Source organism: Elgaria multicarinata, chromosome 11, assembly GCF_023053635.1.
Source record: "Elgaria multicarinata webbii isolate HBS135686 ecotype San Diego chromosome 11, rElgMul1.1.pri, whole genome shotgun sequence".
NCBI classification, from domain to species: Eukaryota; Metazoa; Chordata; class Lepidosauria; order Squamata; family Anguidae; genus Elgaria; species Elgaria multicarinata.
Window position 1 is genome coordinate 24,581,511 of NC_086181.1, and position 21,617 is coordinate 24,603,127.

General features: G+C 44.6%; 1 protein-coding gene across 1 annotated transcript; it reads right to left on the reverse strand.

Moving 5' to 3' along the window:
• Positions 1-294: 294 nt before the first annotated feature.
• On the reverse strand, positions 295-20,749 carry LOC134405527 (vomeronasal type-2 receptor 116-like). The gene is given in 7 exon segments (XM_063136773.1): positions 295-458; positions 461-1,195; positions 2,647-2,773; positions 14,213-14,440; positions 15,114-15,767; positions 19,030-19,321; positions 20,661-20,749. Coding segments are annotated over 7 exon segments (2,289 nt in total).
• Positions 20,750-21,617: the final 868 nt, after the last annotated feature.

The window sequence follows — 21,617 nt, forward strand, 5'->3', positions numbered from 1 at the left end:
ATAGGAGCAGTGAGCACATTGAGGCACTTCTTTACAGATGAGGAGCTTTTTCAGACAGAGTAAGAGTTAGACAGATTGAGATGGTGTTGAATTGGGAAGCCCTATATAAGCTCAGAACAATGTCATATTCAAATATGGTGTTACTTTCTCCCCCAAACCCATGGCTTGCATCTCTCTCTCTCTCTCTTTGTGTGTGTGTGTGAATCGAAGCCATGCTGGAAGGCTACTATGGAAATTGAGTTACAGAGTGTCCACACACATAGATGAACATTAGAAAAGAACAATTACATTTTGTTATGCATTTCTCTTCATGAGATTCTCTCTTTTATTCAGATCTGGCCTCAGAATAATAATGTAGCATTTAGGGAAGAAGATGCAACCCAACAGCCCAGCACTAGAGGCTAAGATGGAAAAGATTTCCACAGCTACCGTGTATTTCCCTTTGGTACTCTGGTACTTGGAACAAAGGACAACCAGACAGTGCAAAACACCAACATGCTGAAAGTGATAAATTTGGCTTCATTGAAACTGTCTGGTAGTTTCCTGGCAATGAAAGCCACAGTGAAGCTCACAAATGCTAGGAAGCCCATATAGCCAAGAACACAGTAAAACATAGTTACAGATCCCTCATTACATTCTAGTACAATTTCTTCAGCCACTGAGGTCATGTCAACGTCTGGGAAAGGGGGAGAGGTTGCAAACCACACAGCACAAATGCTTGCTTGAATATGAGAGCAGAGGAGGACTATGGGGCTGGTCAGTCTTTTCCCCACCCATTTCCTCATGCTGCTTCCTGGCCTAGTGGCCATGAAAGCCAGAACCACTGTGATGGTTTTTGCCAGCACACAGGAAACAGCCACCGAGAAGATGATGCTGAAAGCAGTTTGTCGGAGGAAACAGGTCACCTTTTGAGGACGTCCAATGAATAGCAACACGCAAAGGAAGCAGAGCTGGAGGGAGATGAGGAGAGTGTAGGTCAGGTCCCGGTTGTTGGCTTTGACAATGGGAGTGTTGTGGTGCTTCATAAATGTTCTTAATACCAAAGCAGTGATCAAAGAAAATAAAAGTGCAGACAATGCTGAACTCATTCCCAAAGGTTCCACATAAGTCAAGAACGTTACTCTTTTGGGAATGCACAGATCTTGCTCCTTGTTTGGATAGTGGTCTTCTTTGCAGGTGGTGCAGGTATCCATATCTGAGAAAAGATGAGATGTATTTTCAGAGGAGGCCCCCTAGATATTTCAAATGCTGCATTTTGCAGCTGCAGACATATCTCCTATTTCTACAAACAATTGTGTTGGAGAATAACAGTAGGCATTGATTCTGAAAGAATGGCATAGACCTTCATTGTGAGTTGGCTTTGTTTTAAGGATTAACATTGACGCAAGGATCTCTGTCACTGCTAATTGCATCTGATAGATGTTTTGGAGTACTTGAGTTCTCTCAGACCTAAGGATAAACAAAAAATACAGCTTCGCTGTTTCCTAGATCAGCTTTGGGCTGAATGAAATGAATAAACTGAATAAATGAATACGGTTGGACCTCATCTTTGTATCTGGCTTTGTTGGTTCACTTCCATGTCTTGGACTGGTGAACTCTATGTTTTATCAGACAGAGCTGGTCACCAACTCCGCCACTTCCAAAAATTCCTCATCTGGGTTTGATCTTTAAGGTCTTCAGTGATCTGAGACAAAGATACCTCCTTCTTCTACCTTAGCCTGCTAGGCCATGTAGGCCATGTTCAGAGGCCCTTCTTCTTGTGTTTCTACCAGCAGGATTGCAGTGGATGGACATATGGGATAGTGCACACAGTACTAAGGTTATTAAACTCTGTATTGAATCTTTACTTGAATAAATGGTCCTTTAAGTAAAAGAACAGGGATTCGGTAAGTGGTCGGGGTCTGGCAAGTAGCACTTGAGGCAGTTGAGAGAGGGATCACCCATCCCTAGGTTTTGCTTCTGTTTTTAAACAGCAGTTTCAGCAATATTATTTAAAGAAAGCAAGAGAAAACACACTTGGCTCTCGTGTAATTGCACTATTCCAATATACCACCTAGAGGTTATGTAGTGGAAAAGCAGGAAAGGAAAAGCTCTTTCCCTTGTGCTTGGAGGTCAATTCTGTGATGAAACTGATACAGCAGATTAAAAGCCTTTGGAGAAATGTTCAGAATTTCAACCCAGGTAATTGCCTTGGGCTTTTCAGCCAATGTATTTCAAAAGGTTTATATTCTTTAAAGCAGAGAAACTTTTTCAGCCCAAAGACTGGATTCAATTTTAAAGAAGTATTGGGTTATTTAATTTTGGTCATTATAAATAAGGCAGCTTTTTAAAAAGTGCCTGTCTAGATTACTCTTGGGCATGTCAATGCTTGTCTTTAGCCTAGTTTTGAGGGTACCAAGGTGTGGATTCAAATAGCTTGGATGAGAACTGGAAGAACAGTTCCCAGATGGAGCAGTTCATTGACTATATAAAAAGTGTCTATTGTTACTATTTTCAACTGCGGTAACAATGAGAAATATGGCCCAACTATGACAGCTATTGCCAACCACTTTATCAAATAGGGACTTCATTATTACCTTTGATCTTTCTTGAGAACATACTCTAAAGTTCAATATGTTTGATTATTCAATGCAGTGTATACTCTACCTTTCTGATGAGAAACCTTTCCTTTTTCACACTGAGCACAATCATAGCAGCAAAATGGCTCCCCTTCCTTCTTTTTCTTCTGATACCCAGGATGGCAGTTGTCATTACAGAGAGAAATGGGCACCACCTTTTCAAGGAATATCAAGAATTAACTATGAGAAAATGTATGTCAATGATGTTTGGTTTAATTGAAACTAAACTTGCTGTTGCCACAGTATGGCATGATCTAGACTACTGCTTTATAATGGCATTGAACTGACAACTGTTGGGGACCATAATTCCATATACCATTTTTGAACTGCCTTCAAAGTGTTATATTCTGCTGGGTGTAGATTGGGACCATGACAATATCAGCATCCATAAAGCAAGTTCTCTGTAGTCAAGAGTTGGTCAATATTTTCCACATGAGTAGGAGTATGATAAGTAACCCCATCAAGAGCATCTGGATTAAAATAAATGGGGCAAGGAATAAAAGGATCATGATAGTCAGAATCTACTACTGAACACCCAATCAAAGAGATGACAAGGATGAAACTTTTGAAAAGCAAATTGCCAGTGCTTTAAGGAAGTGTGACGTGGTAGTAATGGGGGACCTAAATTATCCCAATATCTGTTGGGAGGCAAAATCTGCCAAAACTGCCCCCTCAAAGAAATTCCTGACATGTGTGGCTGATAACTGTCTCCTACATAAAGTGGAGGAAGGAACTAGGATCGGCTCTCCTTGGCTTGATTCTGAAAAATAGTGATGACTTAGTAGATAAAGTGGCAGTTACAGGAATTCTGGAGAAAAGTGACTATGCCCTACTTGAGTTCTTGATTTTAAAGGAAGCGAAAGCTGAATGTAGCCATACATGTACTCTAGATCTTAGAAAAGTCAATTTTTAATCAACTCAGAACAATGATAAGTAAGACACACACCCCATGGCAAGTGATCCTAATAAAAAAAAGGAGTCCAAGATGGGTGGGAATTTTTAAAAAAGGAATTTTTAAAGGCACAATTACAAAACATCCCAAAAAGGGAAAAGGACAGAAGACAACGGAAGAAACTAATGTGACTTCACAAAAAGTTAGGAGATGACATGAAAACAAAAAGGACGCATAAAGGAAGTGGAAGAATGGCCAGGCTACAAAAGAAGAGTACAAACAGGTAGCACAAAAGTGCAGGAATGGCACCAGGAAAGCTAAAGCTGAGAATGAGCTGAGGCTAGCGAGAGATGCTTAAAGAAACAGAAAACTTTCTTCAAGTAGGTGCACAGTAAAACACAGAGGAAAGAAATGGTGGTTCAAGCACTCAATGAGGATGGCAAATTGATAACATATGACAAAGAAGAGGCAGAAGTGCTCAATTCCTACTCCTAAAATGGGGTCTATGAACTCCCCCACCCCCGGCAAAAGTTAAGTACAAGCTGTAGGGGCAGGATTGCAGTTTGAGAATGAGGTCAAGGAATACCTAAAGTCTTTGAGCAAGTTCAAATCTCCAGGGCCTGATGAACTGCATCCTAGAGTAATAAAGGAGCTGGCAGAAGATCTCTCAGAACCACTGTCTATTATCTTTGCAAAATCATGCAAAAGTGAAGTGCTGGGTGACTGGAGGAGGGCTAATGTTTTCCCAATCTTCAAAAAGGGCAAAAAGGAGAAACCTGGGAACCACATACCAGTCAATCTGACATCAATCCGTGGGGAAATTTTGGAGCAGATTATAAAGAAGTCAATCTGTAAGCACTAGGGGTGTGCACGGACCCCCCGCTCCGCTTCACTTGCAGATCCGCCATTTTTCGGAGCGGGTCGCTCCGCCCCGCCCCCCGCTCCGCCCACTTCCGCTCCGCTCCGCTCGGAGCTCCGGATCGGATCCGGAGCTCCGTTTTTGCCCCCCCATAGGCTTGCATTGAAAGCTAAAAAAGTAAACAACTTTTTTTCCGTTGAAGTTAGAAACCTCACGTTTGGCACCATGACACCTCATGGGCGTATACACACACACGCCAAGTTTCAAGGCAATCCCATCATCCCCTGATTTTTGGCGAATTTTTGAAAATCGGGCACCCCATTCACACCCCTTGGGATAGCTCCGTCAATTTGCATGTTAGAAACCTCAAACTCGGCACCAGGGCAGCTTATCCATGTGTCCACATGCACGCCAAGTTGCAAGCAAATCCCATCATCCCCTGATTTTTGGCGCGGCTCTACCCTCTAACGCACCTCCCATAACCCTAATTCACACCCCTTTAGATAGCTCCGTCAATTTGCACGTTAGAAACCTCAAACTCAGCACCATGATAGCTTATCCACGTGTCCACATGCACGCCAAGTTTCAAGGCAATCCCATCATCCCCTGATTTTTGGGGAATTTATGAAAATCGGGCACCCCATTCACACCCCTTGGGATAGCTCCGTCAATTTGCATGTTAGAAACCTCAAACTCGGCACCAGGGCAGCTTATCCATGTGTCCACATGCACGCCAAGTTGCAAGCAAATCCCATCATCCCCTGATTTTTGGCATGGCTTAACTCACCCCAAATTGTCCCATTCTACAACTACGTCAATTTGCACGTTAGAAACCTCAAACTCAGCACCATGATAGCTTATCCACGTGTCCACATGCACGCCAAGTTTCAAGGCAATCCCATCATCCCCTGATTTTTGGGGAATTTATGAAAATCGGGCACCCCATTCACACCCCTTGGGATAGCTCCGTCAATTTGCATGTTAGAAACCTCAAACTCGGCACCAGGGCAGCTTATCCATGTGTCCACATGCACGCCAAGTTGCAAGCAAATCCCATCATCCCCTGATTTTTGGCGCGGCTTAAACTTTTTAACTCACCCCAAATCAAGTCCCATTCTACAACTACGTCAATTTGCACGTTAGAAACCTATCCTTTGGTCCCATGACAGCTTACCCATGTGTCCCCATGGACACCAAGTTTCAAGGCAATCCCATCATCCCCTGATGTTAGGGGAACTTTTGAAATTTGAACACTCCAGTATGTCAGGGATTTAAAGTTGCAATTGCAGACAGCTCAATGGGGCCAGTTCCAAGGCAATCCCAACATGCCACGAGATAACCCTAAATCTTCTGGCACATTTGAAAAAGGGATTATTGAATTTGATAAAGTCTAAGTGAGCGCAGGAAGGACTTCTCCCCTTAGTCAAAGCAAGACACATACACCATCGCTGCAAGGCGGGAAGGGGAGAATTATTATTATTATTATTATTTATTTATATAGCACCATCAATGGAAAGCAGGCAGGCAGCATGCATTGTAGTGCCGCAAGGATGGCTTGAGCACTAACGCATAGCAAACCAACCCATAAGTGGGCGCAAAGTGAGGCAAAGATGGCTGGTTCTTTCTTTCTAAGCCAGCAGTTACGCCTTGAGGGGCACAGAGGAGGACGACTGGGAGCAAGCGTGCCGGAGGGTGCTGGCCACGAACCGCAAAGCCCATCTCCCAGGCACCAGGCGGGCAGAGCAGGCGAGGAGTCAGTCCTGGCAGATGCCCCACCACAGCAGCACCCCGGGGGAGGCGGGCAGACAGGCAGGCAGGCATGGGTTGGCGGGCCCAGAAAAGCTGGTACCTTGCACAAGTAAGCCATAGATCTGTGGGGGAGTCAGTCCCAGCAGATCCAGCTACCTCACAAGGATGGCTCCCAGGCAGGCGGGCAGGCGCCTCCACTGTAGTGGCTGTGCTCAACTCGGCGGGCGCACTACAAGACGAGTTGAAGTGAGAGCTCACTTCTCAGGAAATGTAGTGGCTGTGCTACGGGAGATCGGTGGACTGCTGGAGCTTAGCTTTTTCTCTGAGGGGAAGTCCATGAGTTGAAGTGACAGCTTGCTTCTCAAAGACAGGGTTACAGCGGAAGAGGGGTGGGACGAGACCGGGGAGACAAGCTCGACCAGTGACTACTACTAATCCCCACATCCTGGAGGACCACAGCATCCCACACAAAGTGGCTGTGGTGAAGTCAATGGCTGTCATGAGTCGAAGTGAGTGCTGACTTCTCAGGAGGAAACTTAAACTGTCCCTAGTATGCACTAAGTGGCTGTGCTATGGGAGTTCGGTGGACTGTTGGAGTACCAGCCACAATTGGGGAAGTGAATGAGTTTCAGTGAAAGGTTGCTTCTCAAAATCAGCACACAGATGGAGTCACCCAGAGGTCCACAGCCTCTATGTAGTGGCTGTGCTGAAGTCAATGACTTCCATGAGTTCAAGTGAAAGGTTGCTTCTCAAAGGCGAGGACTCGCCTGTTTGCTTCTCAAAAAACCATACTTCTGGATCAGGGAGTACGTCTTCCACTCCCAGGGCACTCCAAAGGGCGACCCGTGGACTGCTGGAGAGAGGCAGCCTGGCTAGTGGTGGTGGTGGTGCCAGGCATTGCCTTGCCCCCTGCTTGCACCTCACCTAAACGTGCAGTCAATCATGGACAAACGGTTGTAAACCGCCCAGAGAGCTTTGGCTGTGGGGCGGTATATAAATGTAATTAATTAAATAAATAAATAAATAAATAAATAAATAAATGGAGTCTTTTGGAACTGGGTGGAAAACTATCCGGATGAGTTGACTAAGCTGTACCGGACGCCACAGAAATGAAATGAACTCAAGTGCGGTGCTTTGCCCTCACAGTCAGTCACACACACGCACGGTGACAAACTCTGCCTAGTGCCTACAGAGAAAAAACCAGCCTGCCTGAACTGTAGTGTGCCTGCCAACCCAAGGAGGGGTGGAATTAAAGGGAGCCTGCCTGTCACTCCCACGAGGGCTTGAGGGTGGGGTATCCCAGCAGGGGGAGATTGCCCTTCAGAAAGACCAGCTGCTCCACCAAGTCCGGCTCCAAGCGAGAGCGGTGAGGGGTCACTATGTCGCCCGCCATAGAGAACACCCTCTCGCTTGGAACACTGGTGGGTGGGCAGCTGAGTCGATCCATGGCCACCCGCGCCAGGTCCGGCCAAATCTGAAAACGGGATGACCAGTAGGCCAGGGGGTCCATGGAGGAGTCCTCGATGGGCTCTGACAGGTAACGCTGCACGGTGGTTGCAGCGTCATCCTGGCTGGTGGCTGGGGAGGGTCTCTGCCCAAACACGGTGTGCAGAGCCTCTTCCCAATACCCCTCGCCTGTGCTGCTGCTGGGAGGGATGCAGGTGAGGCTGCTGCTGGTGCTGCTGGTGCTGCTGCGGGGAGGGGTGGCCTGCTCCTCTGCCTCACTCTGCCCCACCCTCTTGGCCCATGCCGCCCGCACTTCGCCCACCAGCGTTTCCACCCAGTGCTGCCTGCTATTTGGCCCACAAAGCCCATCCTTCACACGAGGGTCGCACATGGCTGCCAACATGTGGACCCTGTCGGTTTGGATGGGCTCCAGCCTCCGCGTCACGCCGTCCCTCAGCCTAGTCACCGCTTCGCGGACCTCGGGCTCGAAGCGCCTGCCGGTGACGGGATCCCTGTACTCCAGAAAGTCGCCCATCTGTTTCTGGAGATGCCTGCATACAGGGATCACCTGGCTGAGGAGGGCAGAGCTTTTGCTCAGGGTCTCGGTGGCGTTCAGGAACGGCTTGAGGACCGCCACCAGCTGGGACATGGCGTCCCACTGCTGCTTGCCCAGGTGGTGGACGCCCATGTCCCTGACCCTGAACAAGTCGTGGATGGCACGCTGTTGCTCCACCATCCGCTCCAGCATCAGGTAGGTGGAGTTCCAGCGTGTCACCACATCCTGCACTAGCCTGTGCTGCGGGAGATTCAACTCCTCCTGCTTCTCCCGCAGCAAGCGACTGCCCTTGACGCTGTGGTGGAAATGGCCTGCCACCTTTCTGCAGCTCTCCAGGAGGTTACGGATCCCGGACAGGGGACCGAGGTTGGGCTTGCTGCTGCCCATCCCAAGGCCATCCCTCACCACCAGGTTCAAGACGTGCGCGATGCAGCGGACGCCCTCGAATCCGCCGTCGCGCACCGCCTTCACCATGTTGGCTCCCCCGTCCGTGACCATGTAACCGCGGGTGACCTTCTGCCCAGCTAGCCACCCATCCACCATGCGGTTCATGGCCTCCGTAATCTCCCCTGCCGTGTGGGACTGGTCCATCACTTGCGTGTGGAGGAGGGCCCAGCAGTAGCCCTCCTTGCCAGTCCCTGTAGTGCTGGATCCTTCCTGCCCCACGGCTGCCCACCAGTGTGCCGTCAGGGACAGGTAAGCGTGCACTCCGCCCTCGCTGGACCAAATGTCCGAGGTGAAGTGCACCATCCGTGCCTCTGCCTGGCACAGACGACCCAGCACTAACTCCCTGCAGGAACGGTACAGGGAAGGCACCACCCGCCTGCTCAGGGTGGTGCGACACGGCAGCTTGTAGTATGGCACCACAAGCGCCATCAGCCTCTTGAAGCCTGCGTTGTCGACGAGGCTGAATGGCTGGTCGTCCAACGCCACCATCTCACCGATTGACGTGGTGATCTGGGAGGGCGTTGGAAAACGCCATCTTGTGGTTCCATACTTCCCCCACCCCATTTCCGGCAGGGTTGCCTGCCTAACCCTTGTGGGGATGGGAGATGGAGAGCTGAGACTGGAAGTGCCAGCAGCAGCAGCAGCAGCAGCAGCAGCAGCAGCCGCCGCCTTCGGCTTTCCCCTGGAACCAGTCGCCTTGCCCGCCTCTTTCCCCAGCAAGACCGACTGGTGCTGCCTCTTAAGATGCATCTTCATGCTGCTGGTTCCATAATGCCCTGTCGATGAACCCCTGCTTAGGCTGAGTTTGCAGTGGCGACAGACAGCAAAGCGGGGATCCGCTCCCAACTCAAAGTGGTCCCACACGATGCTTGTCTTTCGTTTCCGTGGTGACACCACCAATTGCCCGCCTGAGCTCTCTGGTGTTGCCACAGAAACAGGGGTGTGGGATGAGACTGGGGAGAGAGCCTCGGCCTGCTGCTGCTCCTCCTCAGCCCCCACATCCTGGAGGCCCACCGCCTCCTCCTCCTCCTCCCCCCCCCTCCACTGTGCTGAGGACCTCGTCTAGGTCCATCATCGGGCTCGTGGGCTGAAAGGAGAATGAAGGAGTTGGGGATACTCCTCCTCCTCTAATGGCACTGCTGCCACGTGCCTCTTGCAAACGGGCACTTTTCCCATTCCCACCCTCAAAAAGAGAACGCCGGGCACAAGTTGCAGAAGAGAGTGGCTCTGCCTGCTGCTTGTCCTGCTTCTGTTTTGGAGCAGTCAGCCAAGGAGTTGCCCGTTTGAGTTTCACAGGAGGAGAGGAAGCCTGCTTACTGCTGGCAGACTGAGCCTTGCTGCTTTCAGCACGCCTGCTTCCTCTTTTCATGATGACTAACAAAATATTAATACTACTAATACTATGTATAAGGTACTACTAAGAATATGTATAAGAAGATATAATATGTTTAAATGTAGGGAAATGGGACAAGAACAATAAAATATACTACTACTAATATGTATGAGAATATACTAATATATATATATATATCTACTACTAAGAATATCTACAAGAATATAATAATATGTTTAAGAATATTACTAATAAATGTAGGGAAATGGGACAAGAAATGGGACAACCACTACTATAACAAGAACAAAATATGAATACTACTACTACTAATATGTATGAGAATGTATACTAATAGACTACTAAGACTATGTCAAAGAATATAATATAATATGTTTAAGAATAGGGAAATGGTGTGCGTATGCTTTCCCCAAAATGCTCAATCTGTGGCTGCCTGTTGAACTTGACAAAAGCAGCCCACTCCGTCGAAGTTACACAGAGAAGAAAAAGAGAATCCAATTTTTTTGGTATATTTGGTATATAGAAGATAGAAGGAAACACAATCAGGATTTAAGAGAGGGGAGGGGGGAAAAGAACCAACCACTACTATAATATGTATGAGAATGTATACTAATAGACTACTAAGACTATGTCAAAGAATATAATAATAATATGTTTAAGAATAGGGAAATGGTGTGCGTATGCTTTCCCCAAAATGCTCAATCTGTGGCTGCCTGTTGAACTTGACAAAAGCAGCCCACTCCGTCGAAGTTACACAGAGAAGAAAAAGAGAATCCAATTTTTTTGGTATATTTGGTATATAGAAGATAGAAGGAAACACAATCAGGATTTAAGAGAGGGGAGGGGGGAAAAGAACCAACCACTACTATAATATGTATGAGAATGTATACTAATAGACTACTAAGACTATGTCAAAGAATATAATAATAATATGTTTAAGAATAGGGAAATGGTGTGCGTATGCTTTCCCCAAAATGCTCAATCTGTGGCTGCCTGTTGAACTTGACAAAAGCAGCCCACTCCGTCGAAGTTACACAGAGAAGAAAAAGAGAATCCAATTTTTTTGGTATATTTGGTATATAGAAGATAGAAGGAAACACAATCAGGATTTAAGAGAGGGGAGGGGGGAAAAGAACCAACCACTACTATAAGAAGAACAAAATATGAATACTAATATAATATGTATGAGAATATATACTAATGGACTATGTGAAAGAATATAATAAAATATGTTTAAGAATATAAATGTAGGGAAATGGGACAAAAACTGTGTGTATGCTTTCAAAAGAAAGCTTTCACAAAAGCAGAACAGTCAGGCTTTAATACAGGGAAGGGGGGGGGGCAACCAACCCAACCAACCCAACCACACACTCCAAAATTCAAAAATAAAGTTTATATTAAATCAAAGTAAGGGGAAAACACAGGGCAAACTAAGCTACAAGTCAGAAAGAAGCAAACAAACACACACACGCGCCAAACTAAACCTATATTAAATTAATCTATCTCCAAAGCAGGAGCACTAGCTAAGTAAGTGTTCCCTCCACGAACGCCAACCCACAAAGAGACACAAAACAGAAAGTTCTCAGGGTGGGTCTGCCTTAGTCCCCCCTCCAACGCTGGGATTGGAGGAGGATGCTTTCTGAGGAGATGAATTCTCATCAGGATTGGGAGTTGAATGTGCCTGTCATCGCTTCCAAAAAAATAAAAATAAAAAAATAAAAAAAACCCAAACCCCGATTTTTAAAAAAATATTGCACGTGAACCACAGCACGCAGAAAGTTGAGAGTGGTCTCAAAATGACCCCCATCCACGACTCTCTGTGCACAAGAATTTTCAGAACGATAGCTTAAACCCCCCCCCAGTTATCCCCGATTCTTTCCCTCAATGCAATCCTATGGGCGAAAAGCCGAAACGGAGCCCCGCGGTTGACCCTATTTTTAAAAAAATATTGCACGTGAACCACAGCACGCAGAAAGTTGAGAGTGGTCTCAAAATGACCCCCATCCACGACTCTCTGTGCACAAGAATTTTCAGAACGATAGCTTAAACCCCCCCCCAGTTATCCCCGATTCTTTCCCTCAATGCAATCCTATGGGCGAAAAGCCGAAACGCAGTTTGAGCCCCGCGGTTGCCCCGATTTTTAAAAAAATATTGCACGTGAACCACAGCACGCAGAGAGGTGAGAGTGGTCTCAAAATGACCCCCATCCACGACTCTCTGTGCACAAGAATTTCCAGAACGATAGCTTCAAAAACAACGTAGTTATGCGCGATTATTTGCCGCAATGCAATCCTATGGCGAAATGTTTTCAAGATGGCGACCGGAGCGCTCCGCCTGAACTCGGAGCTCCGAAAAATGGTCGCTTCTCTTCGCCTTGCTTCTAGGGGGTCCGCGGTCCGCTCCTACTCCGCCTCTGGGTAAGGCGGAGCAGGCCAATCCGCTACTGCTTCTACGCTCCTAATCGGAGCGGAGCACATCCCTAGTAAGCACCTTGAAAACAATGCAGTGATTTCTAGAAGCCAACATGGATTTGTCAAGAATAAATCCTGCCAGACTAATCTGATCTCATTTTTTGATTGTGTAACCTCCCTTGTGAACTGTGGGAATGCTGTGGACATAATATATCTTGACTTCAGTGAAGCATTTGACACAGTGGCCCATGACATTCTGATTAGCAGACTAGGGGCTTAGCTAGGCTTAAGGTTTATCCCAGGGTCATCCCTGCCTGCTCCTGGGATATCCTGTGTATCATTTACATGAACAGGGATGACCCCGGGATGATCCCGGGATAAACCTAAGGTCTAGCTAAGGCCTAGCTAAAAGTGGGCTAGATGGAACAACTATTGCATGGATCCATAGCTGCCTACAGAATCAGACTCAAAGAGTGCTTATCAATGGTACCTTCTCAAACTGGGGGGATGTAAGGAGTGAGGTACCGCAGGGCTCACTCCTGGGCCCAGTGCTCTTCACATTTTTATTAATGATTTGAATGAGGAGGTTCAGGGAACACTCAAATTTGCAGATGACACAAAATTGGGTGGGATAGGTAATACCCTGGAAAACAGAAACAAATTTTAAAGTGATCTTGATAGGCTGGAGTGCTGGGCTGAAAACAACAGAATGAAATTTAATAGGGATAAAGGTCAAGTGCTACACGTAGGAAAAAGAAACTAATGTACTATTACAAGATGGGGGATACTTGGCTTAGCAATACTACAAGTGAGAAGGAACTTGGAAGTGTTGTAGATCACAAGCTGAATATGAGCCAACAGTGTGATGTGGCTGCAAAAAAAGGGAATGCTATTTGGAGCTGCATTAATAGATAATTAATAGAAGTATCACTTCCAAGTTATGCAAGGTACTGGTTCCCCTCTATTCGGCACTGGTTAGACCTTATCTTGAGTACTGTGTCCAGTTCTGGGCACCACACTTCAAGAAGGATGCAGACAAGCTGGAGGGGGTTCAGAGAAGGGCAACACAGATGATCAGGGGTCTGGAAACAAAGCCCTATGAGGAGAAACTGAAAGAACTGGCCATGTTTAGCCTGGAGAAGAGAAGACCGAACGGAGACATGATAGCAGGTATTTGAAAGGTTGTCACACAGAGGAGGCAGGATCTCTTGAAATAACCCACTACCATCAGACCAACCCTTAAGATCATCAGAGGAGGCCTTGCTAGTAATTCTAAAACGAATTGATTTTTGCCATGAAGTACCCAGACAGTGGGTCTTCTCTGTAGCAGCACCCACACCTCTTTCATGTAGTTCAGGAGGCAGAAAATGTGTCACCTGTTAAACACCTCCTGAAAGCACACTTGTTCAACCAGGGTTTCCCTGGCCTGTAAGTAAATTACGTATACCACAGCATTTTACTGCTCCTTGATCTATTTACTGTATTTTAATATTGTACTTCAATATTTTGTTTTTAATATTGTATTTTAATATTATGAACCACTGGGACATTTTATTATATTCAGTAATATGTACATGTCACAAATAAAACAAAAGAAATAAAACATTGAAATCAGATTGATTAATGCACACAATGCTTAAATAGCGCTCTTATTCCATCTCTAGATGTTTGCAGTGCCTAAGACTACAAATCAAGGTGGAGCTATCTAAGAATAAGCTCTATTGACTGCACTGGCAATTTCACCTGCACAGGATTTTGCTGTAAATGGACAAAGGTAAATATACTGGTGTAAAGACAGTACAGACATAATATAAAGGAATACACAGTGGATATATACTTCCTCAGTTACATCATAGAAGCTAATGCTTGAAGTAAAATCCTACCTGGTTAAATCGTCTTGGCCATATAATGGCATTGTCATCAGTGGTGAATGTTTTGCCTGGAAGAGCCCAAGGGTTCATCCTTCCAACTTTCACCCTGACAAAGGAATTATTGGGGAAAGTAATCACATTGGTAATATCAAATCCCAGGGTAAATTCCCCGTTCTCATTCAAAAGGACTGTTTCTCCAGCACTGTTGTTAAATGAGAAGTTCCTCAGAACAGGATGGAGCTACGTGGAAGGAAAAAAATGGAAATAAAGAAACAATTTCTCAATGGCACTATTAGATGAATTTGGAAAAAGCTCTCTTTGATGGGCAAAGATTGCTTTGCCCTAAAAAAACGACTTATTAAATAAGGTGTTGAGGTTGTTTCAGAATAAAAAAATTAAGATGATCATGATGATTATATCTCTTTCAGTTTTGCATATAGAAATAGGAAGGGAAAATTTGACATAGTATAATATTACCTATTGAGATTCCATTTATGAGTAATGTTGCTTGAGCGTTACTGAGATAAATTTAAATTGTTTATTAAGTACACATACTAAATTTAATCTACACAATTAGGTGCCATGGTATTGAGGGATGATGTGGAAAGGTTGATGTGCTACTAAGATTTTGTAATGTATGGCACATATTCCAGATGCACTAGGATCCTGTGCTCTTATTCATTGCAATTGAGTAGAAAGCCTCAAGAGACATTACCTGCCATGGCTGTATATTCTTATTCTCTACTCTTCCTCTGGCTGCTGTTACTCTGGATCTGGATGCGTAAACGGCACGTATAGAATTTGCCAACGCATGTACAGCATTGTAGATGCTGTAGCTATGGCCAGTCATGCTCATTTCAAAGAAAGGCCCAGGAAGGCTCTCCAGCTTCTCTTCCCCAGTGCAGGTTTTCACACCATCCTCATTAAAACTAGAATCTGCAAATGAACAGTCAAATGCTTGCTCCCAGAATGTTTGGATGAAGCCATCTCCCTTGGCTGAATGAGGCCTTAAGCTCTGGAGAAAATTGTGGAATCTTGGCACCTCCTGTGAATGTATTGTGAAGGCTAAAGCACCATAGAAGGCTTCTAAACCCCAGTCTTTATGCATGGACACTGCTACAAAATCCAGCTGGGCTTCAAAAATCCAAACTTTATAAATCACTTTCTCATAGTCAGTTTCTCCTTGATGGAGCAACATTCGCAAATTCAGCATAGTGTTGGTATCTCCATGGACAATTATAACATTGGCATTACTATCCATAAATTCTCCAAATGTTTGGTTAAGGCTTGCTTGGACAGTTAAGAAATTGTCAAAAAAGGTCATTCTAGGCATTTTCTCTGCAAAAGCAGGACAGATGCCATTTTGATAAAATATTGGTACTATGTTTTTCAGAAAAAGTTCTCCACTTTCATCATCCATGGTCATTAGACCCACCCACATCCATCTGAAATGCAGAAGTAGCTGAACAATCCCATTGTACTGTTGGATTTTATTTGGAACCATCTGGTATAATGAAAGGAAATGAGACTGACTCCTCAGCATTGGGGCAAAATCACCATAGCTGAACTACAAGGGGGGAAAGAAGACAGACAGGTGTTTTATCATTGAATTTGAAATCTAGAGATATGCATCTAGATATTGTACAGATACTGTACATTTTGTTTTAAATTTTCATCATTCCTATTAAACTGAAGATTCTTGTAGAATTTATGCTCCACTGTGAGGACCATTTGGGCATTTCCCCACTCTTGCTAGGCATCACTGTACCCATTTTAAAGAAGCCATGGAGAACCCTTGCTGCTGGTTTCACATGTTAGAAGCCACCCTAAAATCAAGCTAACCTGAACAACCCAACAACAAGCTATGGGTGGTCATGGTGGCTTGTGGGTGCTAAGCAACCCATATTTAAGCCATTGTGCTATTTTCGGACAACATGACAAACCGCTCTGAAACAAGCAAGGGTGACAACCCTCCATGTGTTGTTTGTTGTGAACCAGATCACTTGCAGTTTATTTCACCATCCCCAGAGGAATTAGAATATGGGAATGCTCAGCCTATTCAATATCTGATTTTTTGTGGGTGTGTTTTTTTGTTTTTTGTTTTTTAAATGAAGTTTCAAGTGATGGTTGTTGTTTTATTGTAGTTTATTAGAATTATTAGGACTGATAGATTAAAACAACTAACAAATAAATTTCAGAATTGAAAATGCCTCCCTCCGCCCCAGTATATCCAGTTTTCAATGAAATGACAAACTTCCAGATATCACCTTGCTAACCTTTCTAATAGTTAATAACCTATCACAATTTCTTAACTGGAAGCAAACTGCTCCTTTTAAACTAGCAAAATGGAATTAACTTGAAAATGAGCTATTTGTTAGTTAGCCAAGTTCATTATAGCTTTTCAAATGAGATCAGAATCTGTTTGTGCAATTGAGCTGTTATATTGAGAGAAATGCCTAACCCATAACAAGATATGAGTGACATACATTAAATAGTAATAATAATTATTAGGGGTGTGCACGGACCCCCCGCTCCGCTTCACTTGCAGATCCGCCATTTTTCGGATCGGGCCGCTCCGCCCCGCCCCCGCTCCGCCCCCTTCCGCTCCGCTCCGCCCGGAGCTCCGGATCCGGATCCGGAGCTCCGTTTCCCCCCCCCATAGGCTTGCATTGAAAGCTAAAAAATTATACAACTTTTTTTCTGTTCAAGTTAGAAACCTCATGTTTGGCACCATGACACCTCATGGGGATATACACACGCATGCCAAGTTTCAAAGCAATCCCATCATCCCCTGATTTTTGGCGAATTTTTGAAAATCGGGCACCCCACACACAACATCCCTGCGAGGTGGGCAGGGGAGGAGGGAGGGAAGGCAGGCAGGCATGCAGCTGGCATTTCTGGGGGCATAAGGAAGTGAGCCAAGGATAAGCCAGTAATGCATATAAAATGGAATAAATCAATCAATAAACAAAGGAGGGGTGGAATTAAAAGAAGCAGTGTTGCTCAATAAACAGCAAGAAGAATTTTTTTAAAAAGGCTATATCTGTCTTTTACCAGCAATAGGGGGACGTGCCCGGGGGAGGGGGAAGTAGCTGCCAGTTCAAGACAATGACAGCCACCAACAGCTCTGAGAAGAAGTAAAACGCTCACTTCAACTCATAACAGGCATTGCTCTACCACTGAAAAGTGACCATTCACTTCAACTCATGATAGGCATTGCTCCACCGTTTTACTCTCTTTGGAAGGCTCTATGGCCTTCCAGTGCAGGAGAGAGTGGGGGCACGTCCACGATGAGATGCCCTAGGGGAGCTCATCCCCTTGCACCACATCGATTCAGTTGTTCCCCAAGGTTAGGGTGGGGAGCAGTGCTGTGTTTCTATCTCTTATTCTTGGCTTAGTATATGATTTCAGGTTGTGTTTGTGCATTTGGTGGGGCTACTGTGTTAAAAAACACGGGGAAAAGCCCGTTCAGATGAAGAAAGAGAAGTTTCCCAGAATCCCAAGTTACCTGTTTTGCCTATGCCCTCCTCCAACTTTGGGATCATCATGACCGGGAGCTGACTCTGCCCCTCAGCCCTTTGAAAAAGGTATTTTTCCCGCCGATTTTTTTAAAACTTCTAGCCCGCGACCCGTACGACGCAGAAAGTTGAGAGTGGTCTCAAAATGACCCCCATCCACGACTCTCTGTGCACAAGAATTTTCAGAATGATAGCTTAAACCCCCCCCCCCAGTTATCCCCGATTCTTTCCCTCAATGCAATCCTATGGGCGAAAAGCCGAAAACGCAGTTTGAGCCGTGCGGTTGACCCGATTTTCACAAAAACATTGCACGTGAACCACAGCACGCAGAAAGTTGAGAGTAGTCTCAAAATGACCCCCATCCACGACTCTCTGTGCACAAGAATTTTCAGAACGATAGCTTAAACCCCCCCCCAGTTATCCCCGATTCTTTCCCTCAATGCAATCCTATGGGCGAAAAGCCGAAACGCAGTTTGAGCCGCGCGGTTGACCCGATTTTCAAAAAAATATAGCACGCGACACGGACAACGCAGAGAGGTGAGAGTGGTCTCAAAATGACCCCCATCCACGACTCTCTGAGCACAAGAATTTCCAGAGCGATAGCTTCAAAAACAACGTAGTTATGCGCGATTATTTGCCGCAATGCAATCCTATGGCGAAATGTTTTCAAGATGGCGACCGGAGCGCTCCGCCTGAACTCGGAGCTCCGAAAAATGGTCGCTTCTCTTCGCCTTGCTTCTAGGGGGTCCACGGTCCGCTCCTACTCCGCCTCTGGGTAAGGCGGAGCAGGCCAATCCGCTACTGCTTCTACGCTCCTAATCGGAGCGGAGCACATCCCTAATAATTATAGAAGAAAGAGGAAGAGGAGAAGGAGGAAATCTAGGTAAAGATGAATATATGGGCATGTCGACTTTGAATTGGATCCCAAGTTAGTCATACAAATAGTACGCCAATTGAAATCAATGGAACAAGTTACACTACATACACCTGCATCACCAGGTGACTTCAAGGACCAAGTCATAGAAACCTGGAATGGCATAGCTGCTGCTAAGACGTTTTCTCAGAATATGTCCTCGCAAACACATCACACATTCCTGAAAAAGCAAGTGGAAGGAAAATGTTATGTCATAGGCCACAGCTAGACCTAAGGTTTATCCTGGGATCATCCAGGGTTCGTCCCTGCCTGAGCACTGGATCCCCTGTGTGTCACCTAGTTGAACATTTTTGACCCCTGGATGATCCAGGGATAAACCTTAGGTCTACCTATGGCCATAGTTATGAGAACTCCATCACACTATCGATGCAATTTACCTGTGGCATCTTGTATATATCCAAAATGGTGGCAAAATGGTACGACGTTTCAGAGCCCAATCCACCAATCACTGCTATCAGGTTATTCTGAATGCCACACTTATAGTTGGGGATGACTCTATGATGTGTGGAGAAAAATTCCATTGCGATGTGATAGATCCTCTTCAAACTAAAGTAGCTCTCAAAAATGTTGAATCCCAATGAAATATTGGGCAAAATCTGGGGAGTTTCATTTATCTCTTTTACAGCAAATGCCAAGGCCAGAACATGCTGGTAATTCTTTGTCACTATCCTGCAGCAAAATTGAAATGACGTGTCACAGGGAAATGCAACAAGTATTGAAACTGTTTGCTGCCCTGCTGCTCCAGCGTTTTCTAAATTGAGGCACATGATATCATGCATCGTTAAAGCATCGTTAAAGTTTCAATGGAGTGCTTAAAGGTATACATGTTTTTATAATCACACAAGACTGATATAAGTAAACAACAAGATCACTTGCCTTATGAAGTTCTACCATTACAGAAACTGCACAGGCTTCCTCCAAAATACCTCCTGCCATATTGGGATTCATGCACATTTAGGAAGTATGAACTGTAGTGATGGGCATCCATATGGATGGCTTTAAAAGTACATTTGACAATTTCATGCAGGATAGAGCTATCAATAGCTACTAATCATGGTGGCTATATATTACCTCCCATATCAGAGCTTGTATACCCTTAAAAACCATTTTCTGGGGGATGCAAGAGGGGAGATGTTATTGCACTCATGTCTGGCTTATGGGCTTTCTTGAGCACTATGGGAACACAATGATCCAGTATGGCTTTTTATGTTTTTACGTTTCATCAGAGATCATATTAATGATGTATTCCAATGAAGGTTGGACAAACATGCATTGATAGAATACAGCACTAAACAGTGTATATACCAGAATCTTCAAACATGAAAAAATAATCTCATTTATTTTCAATAATTCCAAATTACAGTATTATCATCCACAGATTATACCAAGACGCCATTCTTTGTGATGTTATTTTGCTTGTTTAGTTTCAAAGGATGACATCTTGGTATAACGCTGTAGATGATAATACTGAAATTTGGAATTTTTGAAAGTAAATCAGATGATGATATTTGGAAAAAAGTTTTCAAAACATAGGTGCATGAAAGCAATAAGAAAAGAGGGTATAGAATTAAGTGGAGAGGAAAGGTCACAAATAAACGTGGTGAGGTGGAGAAACTGGGAATAAAAATAAATAAATGAGAAAGCATCTTAGAAAAAGAAGGGGTGAAGTGATACTTAATGCAAAATAAATTTACTTTAGAGTTGCATTTTAATTTTTGATCAAGGCTGCAAGTCTACGGACACTTACCTGGAAAGAAGCCTCACCGAAACTCAATGGGACTTACTTCTACACTGGCATGTGAAGAATTGAAGTGTAAAATACATTGATTAGTCAACACTTTAGGGTAAATGTGTATAATAGAAATATGTGGCAGGGTTTTGCTATTTTATTTTTTTACTCTGTACAGCACCATGTACATTGATGGTGCTATATAAATTAATTAATTAATTAATAAATAATAATAATAATAATAATAATAATAATAATAATAATAATACAGGTACTTACATGGGAAAGTCAGTATGAGGACTTGGATATTCCCTGAAGGAAATTTGATCAAAGAATACAATCACCTGAGAAGCCGTCCCACCAATCATGAGGTCCCCTGCCTTAGAATATGTATAAGGAGTAGAGAGGGGGTGGCGGACGCCACATTTAGCTTCCTGTTCCCAGAGTTCACTGTGAGGTATCTGCAGCAACAACAGCATCAACCCCAACAACACCATCCTAATTGTGGTAGCTCCCCATTAAATGCACATACCACGTTTTACTCCTATAGCCATATTAATAGTATTGCTCTGATTTACGCAACCTATCTTGAAAGGCAGTGGGCCTTGCTGATTCAAGATTTGCTGCTTTTACCATTATCCCAACTCCCTACAAATCTATGGAATGTTATGGGGAACCAGAGTGATGGAGCCCTTCCTATTCAGCTCTCGTTCCGACAATTGATCAGGGCTTTTTAAATATATCTGTCCTGGCTTCATAAATGTTGTTATATTGCAGTTTCTGGAAATCTACATGGGAGGTTGATCAAGAGAAGAATTCCGAGGTCTATCGCTCAGGGCATCTACATGGTACTTGATGAGAATTATAGCATAAAGAGTGACAAAATGTGCAATTAGTCTCTCCCAAGGCATTGCTCCCATAGTGGCCTCATTTCTAACACTGGTGAAAAAAACATGTTGTTCAGATTGACCATACCATTTCTGTATTCCTAAAAGTGTATTGGGGGGCGGGAATATACAAAGAATAAGGCTCTGGCATGGAACCACAGAGAGAGAAGCAAGCTAGTCTGCATCTGCTCTCCTCTTACACTGCCCCCCATCACACACCTATGGTTATGTGATATCATTTAATTCTATAAACATTGTATAGTGTACACAAATACATGACAAAAACAGATAATGTTCAACTGGCTGTTGTCATGATGAGCTATTAAGCCATTTCCATAATTGCTGCAAC